This window comes from Thermobia domestica, chromosome 7 (assembly GCF_964235325.1).
Source record: "Thermobia domestica chromosome 7, izTheDome1.hap1.1, whole genome shotgun sequence".
Classification (NCBI taxonomy): domain Eukaryota; kingdom Metazoa; phylum Arthropoda; class Insecta; order Zygentoma; family Lepismatidae; genus Thermobia; species Thermobia domestica.
Window position 1 is genome coordinate 58,114,461 of NC_137460.1, and position 21,179 is coordinate 58,135,639.

Genomic DNA, 21,179 nt, shown 5'->3' on the forward strand with positions numbered 1-21,179 from the left:
GGAAATCATACAACTCCATACTCAGTTGAAAAAACTTGTAATATAATTCTTTTTTTTTTTATCTAATTATATCTATCACATTGTCACACAATGAAGATGTCATGTGCGAAAAATAGATTTTTGTTGTTTGTAAATTTGTTTTGTGCACAATTAAAATGTAACGTAGAAAGAATGAAAATACATGTGGTGGATGTGAGTGGCTATAAGGGAGGTGGGAGGCAAAAAAAATACGCTCCTCTTTGTGTATTTAATTATTGTGTATTAATACTGTACTTGCATTAATATTCACTGTTTAAGCTACTGTGCTTTTCATTTCACTGTTGTGAGTTTTGAACCTACAGTTGCAAACTTAATATACCTTCCTGTGTCGAAGTCCTGGAAAATTGGTGATTTGTCCTGGAAACGTCCTGGAAATATTTTTTGGGAAAGAGAGTGGGAACCCAGCCTCAGCCTTTAAGGTCGAAATCAAATTTTTTTCTTAATACTGCCAGAGCCGTGTTTATGAGGGGACATTTATACGCCCAAATAGAATGAAAAATCAGCAGTTAAAATTTTAATCGGTTCTGTGCAAAGCAAATAAATTTTAAGTATGCATTCAAGTTTTAGCATATTTCCGTGTTGTCTTTGATTGCAAACAGCATTAAATGTTTACATTTTCTTTACAGCCACTGGTACAAGCATCAAGCGATGCATTTGGAATAGCAATTATTGTTGCGCCGATCTTGGGAGGTATGCTGATAATTGCAGCAATTACACTTACAATATTTGTAATGATGGCACGGAAGAAGCGCGCTACAAGAGGTACCTACAGCCCAAGCCAACAAGAGTATTGTAATCCTCGAGTGGAATTAGATAATGTGATGAAACCGCCACCAGAAGAACGTTTAATATGAGCTACCTGAAAGGATTATAGAACGGATGTAGTGATATTTTGACCATTGAACCAAAGCTTTTTTTTTTTTTTTAAGTCTCCCACATTTGAAATTAAGTGAAACAGCTGACCAAAGCGAGAGTATCAGTGATGACAAGTGTGATTAACAATTACACCTAGTGTTTAATTCAAGATATACTTTGCGTGTGCTGAAGTGATTATAAACGTTTGACGCTTTTTATGTATTTTACACGTGCGAATTTTACATAGACTGATTATAATTATTGAACGCAAAACGTCAGTTTTCGTGTTATGCATCATGAAGCTTAATTTCACAAGAAAAACAAAACTGAAAAAAGATTCTGTAACAAGAAGGGAATAAAGAAGTTGATGTGTACGTTTGTACGTTAAACAGAGAAATAAAGAATTTTATATAAATGTAACAAACGACGGTGTGTATAAAGTTTGTTGTAAGACATGTTTGTGGTGCTTGAACAGTAAGAAGAAAGCTGGATTTGTACATACAACTAGTGTACATACAAAAATAATATTAGTTTTAATTGTTATTTTTTTTAAGGCTGTGTAAATGTACACATGATTGTAATAATACATTTTATAGGAGAAATGATTATTATTTCTGCCATGATCAGGCAACAAAACATGATTACGCGTATCTACTTAAAAGAAACATATTTGATATGTTATATAATGATAATGTTGACAGAAGGAGACTTTTTCTTTTAAAAAAAAATAACGGAAAGAAGTGAATTCGTTTCGCGTTGCATCTACTTATTTAAAGAAGAATGGAATAATTAAAGCTTCAAATTGTAATTATATTATGTATTTACAAAATGTATTTCTATTTGGGAATTTGTGACGTATTACAAAAAAGGGCATTTTTACAAAACAGCAATAACTTAATAAGACGAATACGAAGAACTCAATAAAATTATGTAAAAGTTCAGTTATCAGTGAGTCTTTATCGCAAGAAAAGATGAAAGCAGTAAGGCAAAAAGAAATCTCGGCTCTAATCTTCAAAATAGAGACTATCTTACAATATCATATGGCTCCTCTTGATATAAGTTATGCGATGAAAAGAAGTTTTAAAATCATAGATGTCTTAAATTGAATGTATTAACATTTCGTTTCGAATGCACCTTTAAGAAATGTAATGAAAAAAACTGCCTGTTAAGATTATTATATAAGGATTATGTTCAGTTTTGTGTGTTGCACTTTTTTATACGGTTGTTCCGACAAGGCTGTACTCTTGTTGTGAATGCAATTCAAGTGAAATTAGCTATTTATTTTTATCTCTGATCCTTTCCTGTTTCAGTAACTTCGCACTAGATTCAACCTATTTGACTAGCTTTTGTTTAGGACAATGATCAGCCTGGTCAAAGTAAATATTAAAAAGTTAACCTTTTTTTTTTTTAGGGTTATGCTTTGTTTAAGCCGAATAGATAGATTTAAATAAATATGTGAAATAGTATTATATAAATGTATGATATATCATAAGCATTTGTTTAAGTAACGGAAGTATTTGCAATAATATTCTTTTTTTCTCCCTCCTACTTGTAACAATCCGTCCAATATTTAAAATGCCTTAATATACAATATAAAAAGTGATTACAAGCTCTCCAGTTTGTATGCAGTATTGTTTTTGTTAAATGCATATTTATAGAAAGAGTGCTAGATATATTACAATGATCAACTGCAAATATTTTTTTACTTTTTTTTTTATTCTGTTACAAATGAACGTGTTATTATTAATTGTTAAAAATTTACAGACTGCCCAATTCTATCACACAGAGAATATTTTTCAATAATGTTATTGCTATTTTGATGTTCATTTTAAATGAGAAAGTAAGAACTTTAAACTAAAACGTATGACTTAATATTTGTACATCACTAGTGTAACGGAACATTGCAAATTTCGAGGGAAGTTTCTAATAACACATCACGCCCCTCTATTCTACTACCACTTAATATTAATTTTAATTTTAACTAAATAATATGAAGACGTATTACTCACAACTGAGGAATATATGATCCGTCCAATATGAGAATGCCTTTATATGCAAATATTAACTTTTGGAAGCTAATTTTACATCATAGATCATCGTAACTGTTTTCTACCTGTAAATACTAACGTGAATATTTTACCTTGTTGTATTATGCATTATCTTTGGAATATTTATACCTTTAAACAATAGATAATCAAATCATACTGAATATAAGCATAGAGAAACTTTTTTTTTTTTTAAGGTACAAGTTTTGACACCTTTCTAACCAGCTAAACTGAAAATCATTAAGGATAGCAAATGTTTGTGTTGTTTCAAAAAATGTGATATTGCAAATAATAATTATATGCGGTATGCAGAATTCATATTACCGGTACTTATTTTATAATGTGAAACCGAAATATAATTTATTACTATTTCAGTTCCATGCGTAGAACATAACAGTCATTCTCCAAAAACAAAAGAAGACTGCTATTTGAATTCCTGTATTATCTTGTTCGTGGTTCTATTAAATCATGTTTCTGTATCATAAGAAAGTGAATAGTTTTTAGAAAACAGAGATATTGGTGAGAGCTTTTTAATTTGTAAGGTATTTGCAAATTGTAATTCTTTTGCGAATAAGAATAATAATAATAAAATTTCAATGTTTCAATGAGAATAAAAAAACTATAGTATTTTTAAATATGATAAATCTTGTTCTATTGTTCAAAAATTACTATTATGAAAACGAGTAGTTGTTCAAGATAATACGTTTTTAATGAATTTTCACGTCTTTGAATATTATATACTCTTTTCAAACTTATTTTTTAAATTTAACACTGTATTCAACGAAAAATAATGAATTTTCTCATAAGTTTATACATGCATATTCGAGTAGTTGTATATAGACATGAGTTAGAAATTATAAATAATTTCAGAGATGTGTAAAGTGTTATTATCATATGTATGGAATTCGAAAGTATTACATTCCAATATTGGTTGTTCCTATTTTGTGCATACAATGTAATAATAATAATAATAATAGTTTGTTTCAGAGTAGTCTGTTTGAAATAATTTTATTGTAAATATTTTTCGTCAAGGGACCAAGGAAAAATTTTCAAGTATTTGTTGATCAAGGTATTGATGACTGATAACGATTAGTTCATTTATCTTATTATTTATATTGAAATTCGAAATTCTGTAGTAATAAGTACATTTGTGATCACTTTTCAAAATTGCATCTTTATTTTTGTTTTGACAATGTGACTACATGAATTGATGTTTCCTGACTATTATGATGTATAATCAATTACATGTATATTTTGAAACTTACTGTATTTAAAAAAAAAAAAAAAAAAAAAAAAAGCAATTAGCTAAAATAATTATAAATTAGGAGTAGCATGACGTAGGTTGATAAGATTGACTTAACAGCGAAGATGCCTTCACTGTGCCTTTTATTCTGAAGATGATGTAATTGTTTTGGAACTATTTTTAAGTAGATGAAAATATATGACAGTAATTTAGTTGATAGAAAAAGAAATGAAATTGTTTTAAAGGAAGGGCAGCTGCAATACGTAAGTGTACAGAAAATTTTGTTTTATATGTATATATACATATATTATCATTCCTTTTGTTGTGTTCAAGTAAAGCATTAGGTTCGTAGTGATCTTATGGCGCTCATGGTCTTTGAAAGAATTTTGTATTGTAATATATGCAGTACATTTTGTTTGACTTGGAACCTATACCTTAGAATGAATTTCGGATTCCTTTACTCGGTATACATTGTTTCCTGGTAGAAGGTGGGATTGCAGTTACGGGATTCTGTAAATTAGATGACATATATGCCATGCTATATTTGACGAGAATTGATAAAAAAAAAAAAAAATCCTCTGGTATTATTGATGACTACCTCAGGTTAATTTATTTGGCAATTGGCGTGTAATTTGATTGCTGATGTAATTAGTGATTTAGAAACTATTACGTGTTAAAAATTTAGAACGCTGCATCCCTTAGTGTGTCTCAGATTAAACAACACCAAATTTATTTAAATACTTCTGGTTTTATTTTATTTAATTTTGATTATTTTAAAGTTATAGTAAATTGCCTTTAATACGTTTTCTTACTGTGGAATTCTTTACTAATAATTTATCAGATTATGTATATGAAAATCCAGTATTTTTGCAAAGTTATTAAATTTAAAAGGCAGAAATAGTATTCTGATCTTTTCCTTTTCTGTCTGTACAAATAAAATGTCGGTTACAAAGTGTACAATAGGTTTTTAAAAGGAATCGAGTACGACTATATTGTATAAAACAAAACAGTAGGTAGGTTCTTTAAATTTAATTTCTGTTATGAACAGAATAACATCACAAGTAAGTAAAGTGTTATATATATTAAGTTAAATAAATTGACACCACAGTGTGGACTTCTTATCATGTATGTAGTGTTGTATAATTTATTCTTTTTATAAAAATGAGAAAAAGACATTGGTGACTTGACTTCGTATTATATTTTTTCCATTACATGGCATGTGTATATTTTAAATAATGAAAGTATTTGTCTTTTTCTTTTTTTACGTGTAAACTTTGGTATGTATTTAAATAAGAATAAATACTCAGGGTGTGAATTTATGAGACAAAGTTCATTTTAAGGACTGTTTATATCAGTTGCAGATTCTACGTTTATTGTCGTAAAAAAAATATTATAAATGTTATTTCTGAAGAGAATAAAATAACATGCAAATAATCTACTACTTATAGAATGTTTTTCATTTCTATTAAAACTGTGCGTGAAATAAGCTGATACTATCTTTAAACATAAAGCTCTTAGTTTTATTTCCGTTTGCGTAATAATCTTTTGGGAATCCAGGATTTTCTAAAAAAAGAAACAATGGACATCCATTTAAATACGTGGTTCTCTTATCTTAAATATTCGCTCTTCTTTTTCTTTGACATGAAATGAGCTTGTAAATGGCATTACCATCATAGCTACATGACGCAGTACGAAAAGATCTACAGGAAGATTTCTCTCTAATTTTCCTTGTCTGAGTCTGACATCCGTCTAGCAGTAAAAATAAATATAATAAATATTCATTATTATATACGTAATAAATCTGACAAGTTTCAGTTTATTTGAAATGTAGAACAAAACAAAGAATTATATAATACAATATATATATATATATATATATATATATATATATATATATATATATATATACCAGCAGAATACCCGTTCTTCGCACGGGGAGAATATGTTTCATTTTGGACATAAAAGGGCTGAATTTGGATTTAAACAGCATCGGAAGTGTCACTGTTCGTCTCAGCGACCTCGAAAACTATGGATTTGACACCAATATTGGTCATTTTCGATCATTTATATATATATATATATATATATATATATATATATATATATATATATATATATATATATATATCCCCTTCCCCCAGTTGCGGGGCTGAATTCGGATTTAAACGGCATCAGAAATCTCACTTTTCGTTTCAGCGCCTCCAAAAACTATGGATTCAACACTAATATCGATCATTTTCAAATATCTCCCACTTCCTCCTCCCCTAAGTTGCACCATCAAAGTGAAATGACAAAAACTATCCTAGGTCCGAACGTCATCTATGTAGAAAATTTGATCGAGATCGGTCGTGTGGTTCAAAAGTTAAGTCACAAACATAGCGACTGTAATTATATATATATATATATATATATATATATATATATATATATATATATATATATATATATATATATATATATATATATATATATATATGTATATATATAATGGCAATTCGAAAAAAAAAACTCCGTTTGGTCATCAAGGCATGACATACACTCTCAGATACAGAACTTTTCTTATACACATTAGAAAACTACAACATTACATTACTTTTTAACAAATTCACCATTCAAATTGAGACACTTGTCATAACCAGAGTGTCTATCGGTCACGAATGTCACGAAAAAGGCAAGAAATTTAGCTTTTGGGTCACATTTTTTTTAAACTGTACAAATGTAAGTACAGATTGGAAAATTTCGTTCTATAAAACGTCAAAATTCACCACCAAAAATGTCTATGATCGGCTTTAGACGCTACCAAATCGCAAGCAAAGTACGTTTGTATCGCATGGGTGAAAATTCAGCCTAATTCGCACCCAAATTTGCTCTTGAAAATGTTAGGAAATTTTCTGATTTGGTGAAGAAAAGGTCACGAAAAAGTCACGAAATTTCATTTTGGAATTTTAGTAGACACCCTGATAACGTTTTACAAGGTTTGAAAACTCCTTAAACAAAACAAAACAAAAAGAAAATAAACTCTGGAATGAAGCCACGTACTAACAGTATTGTAAAGCATATTGTGATTATCGAGCGGAAATTGGGAGAAGCGGACAGAAAGTTAAATCGTGAACCGACGGACTTTACGAACAGTTTTGTCAATTTCTTGCCCAAGTTCATTGCTGACTACAGATGGACGCCGACTTCTTTCCGCATCATTCACGTCAGTTCGTCCATCTTTAAACATATCACACCATTCACGTACGACACTTTTATTTATCACGTTTGGACCGTTAACACTACACAGTTCGCGATGAATCGCAGCTGCCGAAAGTTTTTTTTTTTTTTTCGCAGTCATAAATCGCATTACTATACGCACTTCACATTTGGCGGGTTTTTCTATTGGAGCGTTCATTTTTAATTGTTATAGAGGGCTATAGTGAATTTCAATACAACCTTCTTCCACTGTTCACTGTCTACTGCACAGCGCCACAGGATTGATGTCGCTCTTCCGGGTCATTTCTCGCACATGCACAAAAGAAGCTCTTTTATTTTATTTTCCCCTTGTATTTGACATTCTTCTGTAAGGGTTGCCTCCCAAAATTAAGACTTTTTCAGTAGTACTGTTGCTTGTATAAACTGTGCTTTATGCTTTTGACACTAGATGTCACTATGTGCCAAGAACACAGTTAAGAATGTTTATTTAATCGATCCCCCCTGGGCGAAAGTTGGGACTTTTCGATTTCATTTATTATTATTATTATTATTATTATTATTATTATTATTATTATTAGAGAGCATCAGAAACAGGTTACAATGCCGATATTTGTAGAGCTTCGTCTGATATAGAGGAATAAGGAGTGTGCGGTAATTTTAATACATGACGTTGGCAACTGTGCAGAGTTTCAGCCACCCGCCACCTACAGCGCCAGTTATAGGTAAACACAAATGGCAACTCATTTGGAAAACTGGTCTCACGAAGAAGTCCGCACTCATTTATTCGATTTCTGTGGGCGAAACGTGTAACCGCGGCTGAAATTCGCCGGCAGTTGGTAGAGGGCCTCTCACCAAGGGCTTCATCTTCTTTCACGACAACGCGCTCCCGCATCATCGACCACTCGTCCTACAGCTCAGACCTCACTCCAAGCGACTTCCACTTGTCCTCCCTCTTTGAAGGAACACCTAGGAGGCCGTCGCTTCGCTTTAGACGAGGTGAAACACTTCGTGACAAGGTGGCTGAACACGCAAGAACAGTATTTTACCAAGATCTTCAAACTCATCTCACGATGAGACAAGTGTCTCAAACGATATGGAGTCTATGTCGAAAAGTAACCTAATGTATATACTATTTGTTGTATGAAAAAACATATACACGTTTCACTGTAGGTTTTGTAACCTTACTTTTTAGTCACTCCTCGTAATATTATTATATTTTAGTAGTTCATTTTCGTATTTTTCTGGTATTCAAGTCTATTATTATTATTATTATTATTATTATTGAAGTTAGCATCCGTTTTCTCTACTTTAAGGTGAAATCTGAACAACCATGGTAATGCATTCAAATTTTAGTGCAATCGAATCCGTAACCACGTGTATCAAAGCTGTGCTAGCCACTAGACCAGGGTGGGAGAGTTACTCCACGTTTGAGTACATGAGGAAATCATAATGGTTTGACACTTGTGAGTGATTTTCCTTTATGAATCATAACCGGGATATTCTGCATGGCAGGCTATAAGAAACATTAGTGCAATAAATACACTATTCACTCTTAGTTTCTTAAATTTTGATTTCCGTGACACAGTATTGCAAAATGAGTCCCTTGGGCACCGACCCAACATCATGTTCGGATGAGCTCTTCAGAAACATCGTAGAAGTAAACCCTTGGAAAAAGTGTTCTTGCCATTGCGGACAAGTTAAACATATATATATATCATTAACGCTCCGGCTTTCTCTGTTATCGATATGGTGAAAAAAAAAATTGGACTCGTGGGTGTCACGGCAAACATGACATCGGCCAACAAGTGTGGCCGTCTGGAGGTGTATGTTCTCTGAGTGCATGGAACACCAGGAAAATTTTCCTACGTCGAATTGTCACTTTTGATTAAAAATAGTTGAGTTGATTTTAGTTTAGCGTCCCTTTCAGCAGCGAGGCTATATGAGACGTGGACCTACTGATTAACGTGGAATCCGAACCACATGAGCTCCCGCCGGGAATAGAACCCGGGTCCCCCACGCCAAAGGCGCGTACGCTAACCGCTTAGCCACGGAAGAGCTCTTGATGAAAAATAGATCTGCTACGAGAATCGTAAACGTTCACGATTAAAAAAAAAAAAAAAAAAAAAGTATGACTAAATCCAGGATCTTTACATCTCGGATACCGGAAAATGAAATCAGGAAAATTCGGAAATGGGTTTATTAAAAAAAAAAATTAAAACAGTGATCAAATAATGGTAATCTACGATGACCTTTATGTTTTGATATACCCATAAGAGTAAACATAACCTATAGTATCCACTAGTACAGAAATCATAGCGATATGGGGGGTCTTGTGAAAAGAGTCTGATTTTTTTTTTTCTTTCTTCGGGGTAGTGGTCTGTAGTAGATAAATCGCCCTATACTTTACGTATGAGAATTTCCATCATACAAGACCCAACTGTGATTTCTAAAGCCCATTTTCTCGTATTAAGCTGGAAATTGAAACTGGCGATCTTTTTTCTTATTTCGTTTTTTTTTTCTTTTGACTTTCAGCGAAATACACCTTTTGTCCAGGCATTTATAATGTTAGTTTAAAAGTAACATTCCGAATGATTAGCATTTTGTTAGTAACGCTAGAAACAGATGGAGATGAAATGGATCGACAGCTTTTCATTTCCCTTTTTTACACTACTATGTGAGAAGGGACAAACTTTGTCAGGTATAGTAATAGAAATAAAATTAAATTTTTGAGTTTTACGTCCCACAGTTATGACGGCTAGGCTAAAGAAGACGGTGATGATGAGAAATGAATGAAATAATGGAATGAAGAAAGTGGAAGGAAACGGGAGAACTCCGAGGAAACCCACGCACACTGTGTTTGTCCACCACAGTGTGCACTTGACGGAAGCAGGGTTTGAACCTGGGACCCCATACGCCAGAGATGAACGCTCTACCACTGAGCCACCGCGGCCGGTCCAGGTATAGTAATAGAATGCAATCCGAAAGACATTAATTCCTTGTAAGAAAATAATATACAAATTAAGATGGTGTGTATATTTCTTCTGTGAAACTGACCACTACCTGGTAGCAGCGATAATACGAGAGAGGTTATCGTTGAATAAAGGTAATATTCATTGTCCGAAAACGGAGAGATTCAATTTAAAGAAATTAGAAGAGAGCCAGGTAAGAGAGAAATACCAGATTGAAGTTTCGAATAGATTCTCGGCTTAAGATTCGGAGTGCACTAGTGTTGAGGATACCTGGATTGAAATTAGAGATAGCATTAAAATTTCAGCAAAAGAAGCATTGGGACACGCGGAAATACGTAGAAACAAACCATGGTTCGACCAGGAATGCATAAAACTAGCAGAGAAGAGAAAACAGGCAAAATTACGCTGGCTACAAAATCCGAATGAAATAACTACACAAAATTTCGCACATATCAGGCGGGAAACTTCCAAAACTTTTAGAACAAAGAAACGCGATTTTCTGAAAGCTAAAATTAAGGAACTTGAAGATAATAGTAAAAATAAAAACATCCGGGATATGTATAAGGGAATCAATGAATTTAAGAAAGGCTATCAACCTCGTGCTTACATATTAAAGAAATCTGACGGTACAGTCTCACTGACACGGATAGCATCTTAAATAGATGGAAAGATTTCTTTGACGATTTGCTTAACACGCAACCAATAACTAGTGTACGTTGAGAAAAGGATATACACACCGCACAACCGTATATTCCAGAACCCAACCGAATAGAAGTAGAAACCGCTATAAAGAAATTAAAGAAACACAAATCTCCGGGTGTAGATGAAATTCCGGCTGAGTTAATTTTAGCTGGAGGCGAAAAATTGTGGAACAACATACACAAACTCATTCTCCTTATCTGGAACAAGGAAGAATTTCCACAAGAGTGGAAAGAATCAATCATTGTTCCAATTCACAAGAAAGGCGACAAAACTGACTGTAATAATTATCGAAGCATTTCTCTTCTGTTAACATCCTATAAAATCCTTTCAAATATTCTGTTAGCAAAACTGAGCCCGTACGCAGATGAAATTATTGGAGATTATCAGTGCGGATTTAGACGAAATCGATCAACTATCGACCAAATATTTACCATTCGCCAAATACTCGAAAAAAAAAAAAAAAAAAAAAAAAGTGGGAATACAATACCCCGGTGCATCAACTATTTATTGATTTTAGAAAGGCGTACGACTCGGTTAGGAGAGAAACATTATGCAACGTTCTTACAGAACTTGGAATACCGAGAAAGCTAATTAGATTAATTAAGATATGTTTAAATGAATCCCAAAGTAAAGTCCGGGTAGGAAAACTTTTGTCCACGAGCTTTCACGTCGAAAATGGCCTGAAACCAGGAGATGCGTTGTCGCAATTATTATTTAACTTTGTTCTGGAATACGCTATAAGGAAAATCAAAGATAGCAACCAGGGCCTAGAGTTGAACGGTATTCACCGGGTTATGGCATATGCTGATGATGTAAATTTAATAGGGGATGATAGGAGAATAATAGAAAGAAATGCAGAGATCTTATTAGACGCTTGCAGGGACATGGGTTTAGAAGTAAATGCAGAGAAAACTAAATACATGGAAGCGCGTCGGGGCCGTAATACAGCAAATTATAGATGCGTTAAAATATTAAATAATACTTTTGATAAAGTGGATAGTTTCAAATATCTAGGATCAATATTAACAGAGGAAAATCATATCCACGAAGAAATTAAATGTCGACTAAAAGCAGGGAATTCGTGTTACTATTCGGTTCAAAATCTCTTGTTGTCGCGAATTCTGTCGAGGAATTTGAAGCTTAAAATATACAAAACGATAATCATGCCTGTTGTTTTGTATGGCTGCGAAACATGGTCACTTACTCTGAGGGAAGAACATAGACTGAAAGTATTTGAGAACAAGATCCTGAGACGAATATTCGGACCCAAGAGGAACGGGAATGGGGGATGGCGGAAACTTCATAACGAGGAACTACATAATTTATACGGTTTACCCAACATTGTTAGGGTCATCAAATCTAGGATGCTTAGGTAGGCAGGTCATGTAGCTAGAATGGAAGAAACTAAAAATGCTTTCAAAGTCTTGACTGGAAGACTCATCGGAAAACGACCATTAGGAAGACCTAGGCGCGGATGGGAGGACAATATTAAGATGGATCTCGCAGAGATTGGAATACAAAGTAGAAACTGGATGCAGTTAGCTAAGGATAGAAGTCAGTGGAGAGCTTTTGTGAACGCGGCATTGAACCTCCGGGTTCCATAGGCTATAGAGTTAGTTAGTTAGTGTATATTTCTTCTATTGATATAAATCTACATTGGTACAGTCGTTCATTGAAGCTTAAGCTCTGTTTAATCATGTTTAGCATTCCAAGCTTTCCAGTCTTTAATGTGGAAACTGACCGCCTACAAACTTATTTGGAACAGTTTGAATTTATGTGCATAGAGCACAGATTCCAGAAGAACGAAAGGTTGCAGCGTTATTTACTGTAATGGGAACCGAAGCTTATGATCAGCTATGCAACATTTGCTGGCCAGATTCTCCCTCAGCAAAATTTTATGAAATTAAGATCGTGATGAATAAATATTATGCTACAAAAGTCAATATAATTTCTGAAAGATACCAATTTCACACCATGCGACAGAAGCCTTATTAGTCAATTTCAGCTTTTGTGTTGGATTTAAAAAAAAAAAAAAAAAAAAAAAGTAAGTCTTTTGTGAATACACCTGCTGCTTAGATGAAAATTTGAGGGATCGATTTGTTTTGGGGATTGCTGATGAAGCAATTCGTAGAAACTTACTCAATACATGAGATCTTACATTCAATAAAGCAACAGTGATAGCATTAGCAATGGAAAGTACCGAACAACAACTTCGGCTATATAACTAATCTGAAAACTGAAAAGCAAACTCTATCCATTCGTCTAGGTTTCGTCAAAATAAGGAGTGTATCATCATCACATAGTTCTTCGTCATTTTCTGCTAAATCTTCACCAAAGAGTAATTGCCGATACTGCTCGATGCAGCACGTTGTCCAGCATGGGGGGAAAGATTTGTCTACATTGTGGACAAAAAAAAAAAAATAATAATAATAATAATTTTGCTATGACGTACAATTATGTCTTTTCAGAATCAGAAAGTCAAACACAAACTTTAGTCAATTCTGAGTATCAAGAGAGTGCAATCATTGATTAAAAGGAAGCCCAAAAATTAAGTACTTTGGCTAACATTCTGCAGTAGCTTGATTCCGTTTGGATGGAAACTCCAGATAAGTCGGGACTGACGCGAGTGTGAATATTTTATCAGCGGACTGTACCAACAGACAGTACAAATATCATATGGAACAGTCACAGATTAACGAACAATAAGTACTTCCGTCGATTCTGTGACGGAGGAAGAAGGGGATTGCAAAATAATTCAACATGAAATGATGAAATTCAGAAACCAGTACCTATTTTCCAGCGTAAAGAGCGCAGGAAGAACAAAAGAACACCATCGCGCAGGCAATTAAAATCAGCTATGGAAAGAGTAGAAAATAAATCCACAGATGGCATGTGTAGCAACTGGAAAGATGAAGGTCCATCGCATAAACGATCTATTGATCGAGATAAAATGTTAGTTTTGATAATTGAGAAACTAGAGAATTTACAGGTATAGATTGATCAGCTGAGAACCTGGTGGAAAGCACCGAAGAAAAACAAACGGGATTGACACTTCAGCCCGTATTCATGATTGTTTTGTATAATGGGAAAACAATGCTAATTGTGTATATGTTTTCAGTGGCGGTGGTTATTTTAATGTAACAGGGGGAGTGTGTTGGGATGTAGTATAGGCAGAAAGTTACGTGAATTTTTACACATGCCGTTATGTAGGTGTTGTTAGGAAAGTAGTGTGTAATGTTGAGATGAAAGAAATTTGCTAGATTATGAAGAATTACCGTAATTAATGTAAATATGATTTGAGATTATTTAATATACATTAGTTACAGGCAGTATCGATTGTATAAATTGTACAGTAAATACTACTTGGGTAGTTCTTGTGAAAGCTGTATACTATAAAAGGGTATAGAAATAAAAGCATTTGTGCAAAAGTATGTTACTGATTTGGGCAAGTCGATAGTAATACAGTAGACACAATTGATAGTGAGTATATTTCTTTTATTTCTACAGAATCAAAGATTTCCCGCTCAAGTCGATGGTAAAAGTGCTTTGCTTGAGTAAATTTCTAGTTGCCCTTTTTACAGTAATTTGAAGACACAAAATCTAACTGAATTATTGTTAAAAATTATACATCCACAGCTCACGAGAAAAAAAATAAAAGGCCTCAAAATTGGGGTATACTAGTTTATATCTTAATTATTATTGATTATTTTCTCGCTTAAAAAATGTGTAATACCTAAACAATTCCTGTGTAGTTAGTTGTTAAATGCAGATATGATAACTAAGAAATAATTAACAAAAAGTATTAAAAAAGCAGAAACCTGAAAAAAGTCTACGAGAGAGTTGCAATTATACTTCAGACAGCTAATTACAGACATATGTTCATATGCATATATTATTTTTAATTAATTATCTGAGTAAGGAACCCGAAGCATATTATGAAAAAATATAGTGTCTGAAATATAAGCAACGATTTATATCTTAACTTTTAGGAAAATTTTCTCGTAACTCCCTTGGACGGGTATGTTTAACAGTAGCTTCACTTGACTCCGCGTCCTAAAATTATTTTTAAAAAAATCGAAGCCTGGACACTTTTACGATTAAGAGAAGCAAGTAGTTCTTGGTCGATAAAAGATAACATGTAAAACGTTGACAGGTTTATAATAGGAATTTGAAAGAACTAGACAAGAATTATGCCAAAATTGTGATAATAAGCTTTTATTTTATTCGTTAAAAATTATAAAAGAACTATAAATTATTTACGATGATCTTGCGAGGAAATAATAAAAAACAAATGTTAGTTTTCACTCATAACTTGGGTCAAAAATGTAAAACACAGGACCAGATTTTTTTTTTTACTCGAATAAACAATTTCTATATATATATATTTTCAATATGCTATATTAACCACATACTGTACTTAACACAGAAATAGTAACAAAATATTTTCATGAAAGATATCAACAATATAAATTGTTCATTTGTTGAAATAGCTTATTTAATATACATTACTTACATAATTTGTGTTTCAGTTCTATCTTTACAAAATACGGTCTTATTAAGTAAAAAATATTTTAGATTCTCTAAATTAAATGCAATATAAAGGTCTCCTTTCGTGATTGTGTGTTTGTAAGAACCATCTTAAAAATTTTTTTGGGGTGTATAATTTGTACATGACACAGTTAGTTACAAAGTTTACTTATCTAAATAACTTAAGACTAAAAATATCTCTTAATATACATAAATGTAATTTTTACGTCTAGTAATGAGTTTATGGACTGTTACTCTCTCCATAAAACCAAAACTGTACTCATATTTCGTAATTATGTTACCTTATTTTATTATCAGAAAATATCACACACACACACACATAAGGTTAAAATTATCTAGATACTGTTCTAGTAAGTTAAAAAAAAAAAAAAAAAAAACGAAATAACTTATTTGATTATAAGTAATTGGCAACAAGGAAATTTATTATCTCTTTCTCAGACTCTCGCAGATGTTCTATTCTAGCCTTGGATCTACTGAACACTTTCGGTATGGAATGGGGTATTTTCCTGCATTGTGAAAAATATAAGTTTTTAATTATTTTTTTCAAGTAACAAAAATTTGTAAATGTGCATTGACAGAAATGGTTACAAATTTATTTTTCTTTCTTTCTTTCTTTTTTTATTTTAAAAAAAATCAGTACTTGAACATTCAGCTTCATTAGAGTATTAGGATTGTAATACTATATTATTATATTAACTGTTGTTTCCAGCGGGATACATACCATGTCCCATATCATTAAAATTTCTTGTCATCTCTTTTACTATCACATATCCGACTAGTTTCACCGCGATCTTTGTGCGCATCATTTTAATATCTTTTGATACTGAAGTGATACTCCTCGCTGTTGTATCTAGTCACACGACTCTGGATAGTTTCACTCTGAGATATTTAAAAAGAGAAAAAGAAAGAAACTAAACTACGAGGGGGAGTCCGAAAAGTTTTCCCAGAAAAGCGAACAGCAATGGGAAGGGAAGGGGGGAAGACAGAGGTTGCATGCACAACACACGCAGACACAAGAGGGTATCGTTTGCTTGCAATCCTGCAGATGGCTCCGTCGCAGCGCCTGCGCAAAGCGGAGACAAGTCTCTCAGTCTTAGTCTGGTAGCTATTGAGAGAAGGCGCGTTTTCAGGTGGTGGTCAAAGGAAGAAGTGCAAGTGGTTGTCCGCTATGAATGGACACATGACGTATCGGGAGCAGAAGTCCATGATCATCTTGTGGAAATCTATGGCATCGTACTCAGCGACGGCAACGCAAAATCATATTGCAACTCTTGCGAGGGAGAGCCTTACCTATCCACCATACAGTCCTGATCTTACAGCCAGTAACTTCCCTGTTTCCGGCTTTGAAGAAGACCCTCAGCGGCAGGCGTTTTGGAAGCAATGCTGAAGTGACAGAAGCTGTTCGATGCTTCTTCCATATGTAGAGCCCTGAATTTTTCCTGGGTTTCTGAAGCTTATAGACCGGTATGACACATTTTTCAATGTACGTGGTAATGTAGAAAAATAAAGGTACGTCTGATCTTTAATGTCACATGCTATTTTTGGTCTTGCATCCCCACCTCTGTACACAGTTGCCTGGAGAAACATTTTCGAACTCCCCCTCGTATAGATATACAGTAATCACATTTCTATCTATTAGTGTATGTTTCAAGCTTTGAGTTTTTTCTTCTCAATCAAATATTTCCATTTGTCGTGTATTTTACATTACTGTCAATTCATATAAAAATGTTAGAAATAATGAAATCAGAAAGATTATATAGTGAATATGAGTGAAGAACTTATCAATATACGAAAGAGAACCCATTTTCCAAATTACGAAGGAAAGAAACTTTTCTTTACGCAATATGCGTACAGTATTGTAAAATAACAGGATATAGTTATTTTACAAAATATCCCAGTCCATCTTTTCAAATACAGTCATAAGGATCCGAAAATATTAGGATTCTATAATTCTTCCACCGTATCAAAGTATTCGTCGTCTTCGCTTCCAGGAACACTCATTGTTCTTACGTAACGAGTAAGTCTTCGCACCATATCTTTGCTTTTCAGTTTTAATTTCAACTTGGAAATCTGTGACAACTGAATGGGTGGTTTCGGCAACAACTGTTGTTTTCTCTGCACTGCGTTTGCCACGTGCTCCTTAATGAGATCAAGATTTAACAAGGTGTTGAACTCCATCAACTGGGTCAAACGATCAAATTGAGAATGCGAGTAGCAGAAATTGAATAACGAATAGCTTCCTTTTGTGTCATCAAAGATGTCGAAATTTGCAAACTCCTTTTCCTCATCAGTTTCCCGTGGTACTCCTATAAGAAAGAAAGAAAGAAAAAAACTGAAGTTTATTCATAGAATATTCAATTCAAATTTACTTCATTTTTATAATTATACAGGGTGTTAATGAATTATATCGACAAACTTTAAGAGGTGATCCCTCACATCAAAATAAGAGAAAGTTCGTTCATATGGACCTATGGCGAAAAGTGCATAGTTTCAGAGCTAGGACTGTCCAAAATCGCGAAAAAGCCAAATTTCAAGAGGCCCTATTTCGAATTCGAAAGACTGTAGATGGTGGTCCTTATCAGCGTACAGGAAGTCACGCATACACAATCCGAAAATGCATATTTCTTTAATATTCAATGCTTGTACGGATTATTCTCTGCGGGTGAAGTTCCCAGGCATGCCATCAACCGAATTTTGAGATATGCTCTGACTTTTATGATTGGTCCGAAGTACGCAAACGATGAGTCTTGATAGCAGTGAACACGGAATCCTTTGGCGCGATGTCGGAAGTGTTAAAGGATCGTCAGCACTATAGTCTCTCGTACTCGGGAAAATGCATGGTGCGATGTTTTCTTTCACGCTTATAAGTGAAGAAAACGTGAAATATACCGTGACGAAATACATATCATCACATGTTATTCCGAACAGAAAGAAACTTGGAGCTACCGGTTTCTAACACTTCTGCTTTCCCTTCGAGGCGCTGGATGTCTATTGTTATCAAGTTTTACCTCCTGCCTACTTTGGACCCTTCTTGAAATTAGAGTATATCTGAAAACTCTATTGAATACATATCTGAGAATTACACCCTGTAGGAAATACCCCTCCACACCTATTGACAATTGATGAAATATGCACTTTTGGATTGTGTATGCGTGGCTTCCTTTACACTGATAAGAAACAGCATTCACAGTTTATGGAATTCGAAATAGGGCCTATTGACATTTTGCTTTTTCGTGATTTTGGACAGCCCTAGCTCTGAAACTATGCACTTTTCGCTGTAGGTCCATATAAACTTTTTCTCTTATTTTGATGTAAGGAATCACCTCTTACAGTTTGTCGGTATAGTTCATTAACACCCTGTACTTTCTGCACCAATTACAGAATATGAATAAGACTAGTCCAATGATAAGAAGAAAGGTAAATATATGTAAGTCCATCCATCTTGACTGGAATTATTACTTAAATAATTAATATTTTTCTGACCAGATTATATACTTCTTTATTAAATTAAAATAAGTCGTAACAGTTTCAATAACGTACTATCTTCATCAGACGTTATTAAAACTGTTACGACTTAATAAAGAAGTACATACACTGGTCAGAAAAATATTAATTATTTAAATAAATACATAGTTGCAACATATACATACACAATTGCATTTCGAGTAAACTAAAATAATTTTAGGATATCGTAAGTAATATATAAAAATGTACTACTTTATTCCAACACTTACTTTCTTTTCATTATTTCTCGTGTATTGGGTAACAGTACTTTATGTATGGTTCATATCAATGTCTGATATATGAAATATCGCACTTAAAAAAAATACGTTGTGATTAAAATTTTGGAAAAACAAAATTAGAAAAATTAGCCCAGAAAGGTAGAAAAACAGAACTAAAAAATAAACCTAGAAGCAGAACATCAGAACTATTCTTCATTCAAATCAAACATTGGTTCAAATGTTTAATATTTGCAATTCGAAATGAACAACAACTACTAACCGTATAATAATTTAAATCCTGACGTTATGTATTACAATTTCTTGTTATTTAATAATAATAATAATAATAATAATAATAATAATAATAATAATAATAATAATAATAATAATAATAATAATAATAATAATAATAATAATAATAATAGAACTCATGGATTGCGTCAATATAGGTTGCCAAGCTAAAGGACGTCAACTTATGTACTTTTTCCAAAGGGGAAGTGTTACGCTAGATAGAGCAACGAAATATGCTATTCGAAGTGAATAAACTTAAGTAGCATTACTTTCTGATAGAATTTAACAGGGATATAGATTCAAGCTAAGTGTATATAACAGAATTCGGACGTATAAACGACTTACAAGTATGTAAACTTCTGTATTGTTAGTTACAGTGACGAAGCGTACCATGAGGCTCTGAGGACGGAACTGCCCTGTTTTCTACCGTATATTTTCTTTATATTTGGTTTCTTATAAAGTTAATACTTCAACATTTCGGTTTTTCGGTACCGGTAACAAAATAATAGGTTGGAATGGAAACACTCAGAAACCCGTCTTAGCCTCACCAGCTCGCTAGACAGGCTTACGGGCTATGCTGCTCAGGAAGCGAAGCTATTATCGCTGGGGATTGCACGCATTATCGAAAAGGTGCGAAGGCTCGCCTCTGGGAGTTTAGTTTTAACGTTGAGGGCATTTTTCAATGCTAATATGTTATAAAATGATTTCCTTAACACAGAGTAAGAAGTTTCTGTGTAGAATTTTCTATTTCTGTTAGTGATAACTTGTTTAACTTGGGTATATACTCTCAGGAGTTATTTAGAATGTATGTTTTTTTTTCCTACATGGTACATGGTCAGAGGCGGATTTAGAAGGTAAAAACTTGGGGGGGGGGGGGAACCAGAACCCAGACTATGATTGGTATATCATGAGTTTACTATAAACTCTCATAAATATATAAATAATAGCTTCACTTATTTTTGTCGCTCAAAAAAACTAGGCCTAGAAACCCCTCCCCGGTCCCGGTCTAGATCCGCCTCTGGCCCTGGTCCATAATAGCTTGTAAAATATAAATCTAATTCATTAAACATATGTATACATTTACCAAACGCTACCGTACAGGAGAATATAATACTATTCTTGTGTAATTTTAGTTGAGTTTTCCATTTCATAGAATCAGTGGGGTATTTAATTTTGTTTTGTTCGTTTCGGGAAAGGCTTTGCTTATTTTATTCCTGGAAATGTGGAAATTCTGCAATATACATAAAACAAAAAAGTTGCGATAAAATTTCCGTGAGTGTAAGCCCGAAAGCCATCCCCTTAAATATCCCACTGCATAGAATGAAACATTAAATATCTTGCGTTGATTCATATGAAGTTCCTTCCAAGAATTACCATTTCTAGTGATGGCATTATCACGTGCTGCATTAATTAAATGCAGTATTGTACTTAACGTTGGAGATGCAAGTCAACTCTTATCCAGCAAATTTGACAGCTAACAGTAAGAATGTACTTTTTTTCTCTCCTCCTCCATTTTCAAATATGCAGAAAATGAAGACAGGAAGTGATGGGAAATTTCCCTCAATCCCCC

General features: G+C 33.4%; 2 protein-coding genes across 5 annotated transcripts in view; one reads left to right on the top strand and one right to left on the bottom strand.

Annotated features, from left to right (window-relative positions):
• Positions 1–5,632, top strand: part of crb (cell polarity complex component crumbs) — a 249,974-nt gene extending 244,342 nt beyond the window's left edge. For all 3 annotated transcript variants that reach the window (XM_081764729.1, XM_081764731.1, XM_081764730.1), the window contains one exon: positions 666–5,632. In XM_081764729.1, the coding sequence (XP_081620855.1) occupies positions 666–893 (228 nt within the window). In that variant the 3' untranslated portion in view covers positions 894–5,632. The remainder of the gene's footprint in view (positions 1–665) is intronic.
• A 9,615-nt stretch (positions 5,633–15,247) lies between these two features.
• Positions 15,248–21,179, bottom strand: part of LOC145690137 (cytosolic phospholipase A2-like) — a 120,202-nt gene continuing 114,270 nt past the window's right edge. For both annotated transcript variants that reach the window (XM_081764732.1, XM_081764733.1), the window contains one exon: positions 15,248–17,902. In XM_081764732.1, coding sequence (XP_081620858.1) covers positions 17,541–17,902 — 362 coding nt within the window. In that variant the 3' untranslated portion in view covers positions 15,248–17,540. The remainder of the gene's footprint in view (positions 17,903–21,179) is intronic.